This window comes from Typha latifolia, chromosome 12, assembly GCF_019914945.1.
Source record: "Typha latifolia isolate L0001 chromosome 12, TyphaL0001v2, whole genome shotgun sequence".
Classification (NCBI taxonomy): domain Eukaryota; kingdom Viridiplantae; phylum Streptophyta; class Magnoliopsida; order Poales; family Typhaceae; genus Typha; species Typha latifolia.
Window position 1 is genome coordinate 7414547 of NC_133097.1, and position 7345 is coordinate 7421891.

The 7345-nt window shown below is 35.7% G+C and overlaps 1 protein-coding gene and 1 long non-coding RNA gene across 2 annotated transcripts; one reads left to right on the forward strand and one right to left on the reverse strand.

Moving 5' to 3' along the window:
- Window positions 1-263: 263 nt before the first annotated feature.
- LOC140799336 (guanylyl cyclase 1) lies at window positions 264-5340 on the reverse strand. The gene is made up of 9 exons (XM_073153636.1): window positions 4871-5340; window positions 4675-4799; window positions 4064-4175; window positions 2957-3031; window positions 2737-2825; window positions 2456-2517; window positions 1968-2040; window positions 1206-1281; window positions 264-517 (listed from the first exon to the last, which is right to left on the reverse strand). The coding sequence occupies exons 1-9, from the start codon at window positions 4997-4999 to the stop codon at window positions 464-466; spliced, it is 795 nt and encodes a 264-aa protein (XP_073009737.1). The 5' UTR covers window positions 5000-5340; the 3' UTR covers window positions 264-463.
- Window positions 5341-5935: 595 nt separating this feature from the next.
- Window positions 5936-7086, forward strand: LOC140799343 (uncharacterized). The gene is made up of 3 exons (XR_012110986.1): window positions 5936-6065; window positions 6645-6730; window positions 6834-7086. It is a non-coding gene; the product is annotated as an uncharacterized lncRNA (long non-coding RNA).
- The last annotated feature ends 259 nt before the right edge of the window (window positions 7087-7345 follow it).

A 7345-nucleotide genomic window follows, 5' to 3' on the forward strand; every position in this document is an offset into this window, starting at 1 on the left:
ATCAAACGTAACCATTGTGCTTTAAATGATCGAAATCATTTCAATTCTCAACTTGTAAGATTTTGAAAGCACCTAATGTTCTCTGTTAGAATTAACGTCACAACATAAACCACTTTTTCTCACATCGCAGGTAATCCAAAAATTTGGAAAAGAAATAGCAATATAGGAAGGAAGCCAGATTAAAACAAGACAGCAAAAATATTTTCTCCTAACAGATGTTGATTCAATGTCCACTCATGACTTTCAAAATGTACACTAGAATGTGGGCATAAATGCTTTCTGGCATCTGAATAACTCCAACGATTTTTCGTTGGATTTCCTTGTTTTATATATCTTTCTTCCTATACATGATTGGCATTAACGGTCTATAAGAAAATTTACAAATATACATGGAATACAACATGCAGATATTGGATTGGAACCAATTGCTTCTGCAAAGAATACTTATCAAGCAATGTACACTTTACATCAGGAGTCTAGAAGAAATCTTTTGGCCATCCTTCCCATTTAAGGAAACCTGCAATTTAGAAGACAAATCAAAAGATGATCAAAATATGCTCTATATATCCAAATTAGACAGGTACATTTTGCTGGAGAGAGGGAGCTAGCTCCTTTTGCCAGCTTCTGGTGATCATAAATTAACAGGTTGGATATTGGTTATAATCAAGAAAGACCTTTAGATAAAGTAGCTAACAAGGACTAAGAGACTTGTTTAAATAAAGCAGTAGGATAAGCCATATTAAAGCATTTCAAGAGGAGGGAAACTACCCAACTGATGCAAGTGGTAAATTTGCAAAAACCACTTTATAAAGTTTGAACAGACATCTTCTTCCTAAAGACTTAACATGGATGTGATAGAAAGATTAGAGAAGGCAAATGCCTGCTTGCATACTTGTCAATTTGACAAATAAGGTGGCACGAAGCAGATCAGGACATGATGTAGCTTTATATATCAGATTGTGCTTCTAAATAGCATAGCAGATGAAAAGGGGAGTTGGATACATAAGCATCCAATGACCAAGTACGATGACTTTAAACATGCTTTGTTTCTGAATGGCCATTTAAAAGCTGGAGCGTAAGGCAGTCATCTGATAATGACAACATATTAAAGGAAGCATATATGATATATCAACTCCCTCCAAAGCAGTGTGATTAAAATGAATAAATTCAAAAAATAAAAATAAAAATTTAGCACATAGTTATACCAAAAGAAGATCCTCATCAGTGCCGAAAGATTTGCGTGCTTCATCTAGGCATTCCATAGACACTCTCTCATGCTTCCTGCAAAATTAACATGTGGCTAAATTAAAGAAGACTAATTAAAATATGTACAGAAAAAAATGTTGAAAAGCAAATATTATCAGAATCACAAATTTTCTACAAAATACAGATTCTTGTGGATAGTACTGGACAAACAAATAATGAAGACACATAAATGATCAGAAGTGATTGTAAAATATTCAATGCAAACTTCTGCTAACACTGTCAATGCATGAGATGTTTTACTAATTTAATACTTTATATTAGTAGGTCGCTGCAAGCAAGTAAAGCATATAACAAAGACATGCTAATCTAGCTTGCTACCATGTGAGAAATGCTAACACTCCTCCAAAACACTGTACTGAAATAGTATAGGTACAGTAATTTAGATATCTCTACTAAAGCACCAATGCCACATTAGACGATGATGTACATATAATTTTAGAAGGCATATAGTATAAAATTAAGGTATACAGAAGACCCCACAGCAGCGACTAAATTATTTACTTGCAAAGTTACCGGTCATAAGACTTATAATAGGTAGGTATAAAATTAAAAATCTACGAAGTCAAGCCAAAAAAAAGAAAAAGAAAAAAAAGAAACATAACCATTTTACATCTATTACTGCAGAAAAAAAAGATCATTCGAGCACTTGATATCCTTGACTAAACAAAAGGAAAGAATGACTAAAGAAGTTAATAGGATACCTAGAGATGGCAGGATCCCTTATTTCAAATTCACAAGTATCAGCATCATATCCGCATATTACGACATAGTGCCCTGAGAAGAGAAAGGAAATCATGACATACAAGATGACTGATATGTAACGAATAACAAGTTAGTTTTGAAAGAAGGAAGTCTGTGTAAATTTACTAGTTGCTATTAAGTGTCCTACAGAAGCCAAAGTATCTTCTTCTATTTGAAGTTAGAACTTAGATGGTCCTTCAAAAACACATGCTTAAATAAATATTTAAGACTAACAAAGGAGAGACTAGAATCAATTAATTGTTGACAATGGACATAAAATACAACAATCTGAGCTTAACATTCCAATAACATACCGAGCAAAATAAGAATGAATTGTGGCCATGGCAAGGGTAGTAAAGGAACTTAAGGATATAGTGACCTTATACATAATGACTAACTGAAGGTGCACACAATAATAACTTATAACTAACAAGAGAAAAGTTCTCACCCATATAATCTGACCACCCACTACAGCATTCTGTGGCATCTATATCATTCACCCAAGAGCGACTGCATCACCAATTCATGTTAGTCCTTTTTATTAAACTTTCTGCAATAGTAACATTATACATGTTACGCTAATTTATGTGGTTTGTTTACTATGATATTGCTGATTGTTTATGCATTGATATAATATAGCACAAAAAACAGTTAGCGATACATAATATATAGATATATAAAGAGAGAGAGAGAAAGGTGGGGGGGGGGGGGGAGAGAGAAAATTCTTACCTTAACTTAGTCTTGTCAACTAGAGCGACGGCTATACAATGACCAGATAATAGAAGGACAGCAATATCCTCTGCCCTTATGGATCTTGACTGAAATATTAGAAATTCGTCAAACCAAAAAAGAAACCAGCTAGTAGTGTATTGACAAAATAATTACTGTACTCTTTTCCCCTTACAGTTATCACAGATAAAAGCACAAGATAATAGCGAATGGAACATACTTGTATGCTGATCCCAGCTTGAAGTGCCTTTGCAAACAACTCATCCACCCGAACAATGTCATCTTGCAATTGTTCCTGCACTTGTTCCAAGTGCACCAAAAGTATAACATTAATGATGGATGGGAAAGGGAACAAGTGTTGCTCCCGGCGCAAAGAAAGACGATTCAACAATATCTTATGGAGGTGAATATATTCAGAACATGAAGACATGACATAATGTGAAGAGTTAATGCATAACATTCCATTGAGGAAGAGTTACAAGATTACAATGATGAGTTTGTCATTATACAAAAGTATAAACACAGAATAATGTATCTATTTCTGAGCAAAAGATCAGGACAGTATATTTGGTAGCTAGCTGAAATGTTAAGCACATAATCTATTTTCCTTACAGTTGAATACAACAATCAGCAAGTTGTACAACTTGATTTTAGTCCATATGTACAAGGTACCTGCTTCAGACGCATATGCGGAGTTTACACATAACTAGATTGATCTTAAAAAATTGATGCCTTTGCTGCTCTAACTTACTCTTCAACGATACCGTCAGGAAAACAAACAAACTTAACCATACAGGTAGCAAGTACCCATTCTCCGTTAATACTTCAAATGGTGTGCTCCAACCATCTGAAGATACCAACCTGAGTCCTGAGATATTTCCTTCGGTCCAGAAATGTACATCAGTTTAAATGGTGAATCTTTTAGATATTCGATATTATCAATACTGTAATCAAAATCGTCACCCAGCAAGGCAGTTACTTGTTGAACTCACCAACCTAAAAGTCAAGCTCACATTTATCCAATACAAATTATCTTCTCTGAAATAGGTCAAGTAGAGGTGTTTACCGGTATGTATGGTTAAAGGTCTAAGTAGATCTATTATGACTTTCCCAAAAAGGAAACCACATATATAATTACATGTGAATCTGCAAACGAAAAAAGAATCACAGAATAAAATTTTACTACAAGCATGGGAGATTTCAGAATATTTTACCTACAATAAACTATGTCATAAAAAAAGGTTCATTGTTTCTAATTATTCCAAGTGACAATTTTAGAGCTTATAAAGCATAAATGAAGGAAAAAAGGAAAAATTTTGGAACTCACCCTGTAAAAGGTTTCTGCTGAATAATTTGGATTGACTCCTACAGTAACTGTGAAGAAAGAAAAATTTACAGAAAATTTATGCAACAAGTATGCCAGGTCAACCGTCCATATGCTGCAAACAAGAAGCAGACAAATGAATCTAGTAAGGCATAGAGCATGAAATCATCAATAAAGTAAACTGAAAATCCCGATTCTTGACATATGTCCCATGGTTTAAACAAGTTCCCTCAGATAAGCAATCAGACAAAATCAATGAGGCCCTTTCGAGAAATTCCATTCTATCAACAGCACATTGTAGACATTTTGAAAGTTATCGCACCTTAAGACCCACGATGCTACAAAGAACCATAACAAACTAATCTCTCATATGATCTAAACCTCCTGAAAACTCATGCTTGCGCCAAATTATAAAAAACAAAATCCATAGCAAATTATTCTCTTCTAAAAGAATAAGTTAGATTGTGAATCCAAATACAGTTTCAAAAAAAGAAGAAGCACGATTCATCGTCTTATTTCAAACCTAACAGAAGCAACTCTCCATGGTTCATCAATTCGTCCCGCTACACCAAAATTTTCCGGTTTAATAGATAGTACGTAGATGAAAACCTAACCTCGTAGTGCAGCAAAGCTTCTCGAGATCATGGATGTCGTAACGATCAATCCCTAGAGTCCGCAACACCATCAGAACGCAAGCAAGACCGCAATCCCAATGGAACAACTGCCGCACATGAGGAACCTAGGAACCAAAGAATCCAAAATCCAAGTCATGGAGCAAAGAATTCGATTCGATACGAATAAAACACTCACATCCACATAGTGAGACCGCCGGGTAAACGAAAGCAAAGTTTCCGGAGCCAATTCCTGCCCTTCTTCTTCGTCTCCTCTGTCCCCAATCATCTTGGATAGCTTATCCGAGATGACGGATAAAGGCCACATACCAACCCGAATAAGTTCGCTACCGAAAATTCGACATCATAGAGACCTATCCATCCTCAAAATTGGACAAAATTTTTGGGGCACGAATACCATGGAGTCAAAATGGATGTGAAGGTAGTATAAGCTATTGGACTCGGTTATCGGGGATAGGCGGAACCGGGGGCCGGGGGGGAATAAGAGTGCGGATAGAGGAAAGGGCACGTATCTCGGCTGGGAACGGTGGAATCGGGGCCGTGCAATGATAGCGCGAGGCTTGCGACATGGCAACTACCACTAGCCTATCGGCGAGGCCATTGGTAGGCAAAGTTCCAGCTAGCTACTCCGATGTCCGATCCGGGTTGGCACTGTGCATGAACCTGCCCGAGTTTGATGAGCGTACAAAAGAAATAATTGGATGACAGATTGGACATCATATACTTCTCTTAGAATTGGCGTGTTCTAATGTACCCTATTTTGGGGGTAATGGTTTTAACTTTTTATAGATTAAATATATTTTGCTATTACGTGGTTACGCTCAAAATTATTTTATTTTATATATTTAAAATTAAAATAAGATTGTTAATTCTTTTACTAAATTTAATAGAACGCTACGATTATTTTAGTCATTTAGTAGTAATAATTTAAATATCTGTATGTGCGATAGGTATTTTAGTTATTTTATTACTATTCAGTTAAGTGTAATAAAAAAATTAATTGTCTCACTTTAATCATAAATATATTAATTTCTTTGAGGCTTTTTAAAATACGAAAAGATAAAATAATTTTCAGTATAAGTATATAATAATCAAATATATTTAACTCAATTTATTTGTTTTTATTAAGATAGAGCTGCAAGATTAGCTATAGATTAGAAATGCATCCCAGCTATACGTCGTGGTTCTGAAAGTTACTATACCGATTGGGTTCCGCATAAGAAGTTACTATACCGTGACCGTGGTTCTGATCGCGAATTTTCTCAAACACTTTGCAGGCATGGGTATTTCTGAGTCAGGATGTATGAGAGATGAGTATCTTAGCTATTGAAAGAATTAGCTGCCTGCGAAATTGGCAATTCACAGCATTTAACGTGAGCTTTTTCTTTATATCTCCTTCTTTTATTTGTTTTATTACAGGTTAGCTACTTACATTCTTCAAGTAATACTTGTCGCTTGGCACGCCTTTAGGGTGTTTGCGTAAATGATAATATTACCGTAGGCTCTCATCATATGAATATCCTCGTCATTGTCATTTTATGAGTCAGAAGTAGGCAACTCTCATGACATGACAGTTATTCAAGTTATAAAACTTTCATGCCAACGTCTCTTGTCAGAAAGATCTCGAGCTCATAGGTATCGTCTTGCTTCTGTCTTTTTTAGTATCAAAGAAATCTCGTTAGTTAGTCAATTTGTCTACAGTGATCATCGATGTCCTTTAGATTTGCTTGTTGTTTTTCCTGAAAAGTGTTGTTTAATCTTAGAGACTGATACATTTGACATAATGCACAGTTTCAGTCTCTGATCAGGTGCAGTTGTATTGGCTTCTACGCGCACACAATGCACAGAAGCAGCTTTTATGCTTGTTGTATTAGTAATTTATAGGTTTCTAGTTTCCTCATATCTCTGATCTCCCAACTCTATTTTTGTTCTTTTTTTCTATTTGATAACAGGAAAATTGAGGATCATTACTTAGACATACAGACAACTAGAGACGAAGATCACTTTTGCGCAGTTATGCATCGTCTTTCTTTAACCCGTAATAAAAGATATCATCACTGAATCTTTCCCTGCTTGAACCGTTCTTCTTAGTATTCCAGTAAAGTCGAGATCTTAAATGCATAACTTTTGATTTCCCACAGCTTCAACCGAGCTGAAGTTATGCCGAGTTTGAGATGGAAAGTTGGCCCTGTGCTTCCCCAAGAAATCCAAGAAAATTAAGCTCCACTATTCAGAAGAAGAGTGTACTCCAAGAATCACTCTGCAGCCCTAGAGTCATATACATGTCAGAGCTGTATGACAGTGGTAACTATATCTTTCTCCAGGATAGAAGTTTGTCTTGGTGATCATTCGAATATCTCTGGCGAAGCATTCCTTCCATTTATCTTGGGTTTATTATCTATCTACAATTCTACCATTAATACGGATGAGTCTTGCGATCTATATTTTCTTGTAATGCTGCACTATTGAAAACTGCATTTAAGAATATCTGGTCCATCTCTGTAGCTACTAATTGTTTGAAGGTTGGAGCTACCAGCAGCATGATGGCCATGATTTCATTTATGTTTGAGAGCAAGAGTAGAGGCATAGCCTTTCAAGTGAAGTATGTGATTCCTTATCTGATTTGTGATAGCTCAACCAACCAAATCTCCTA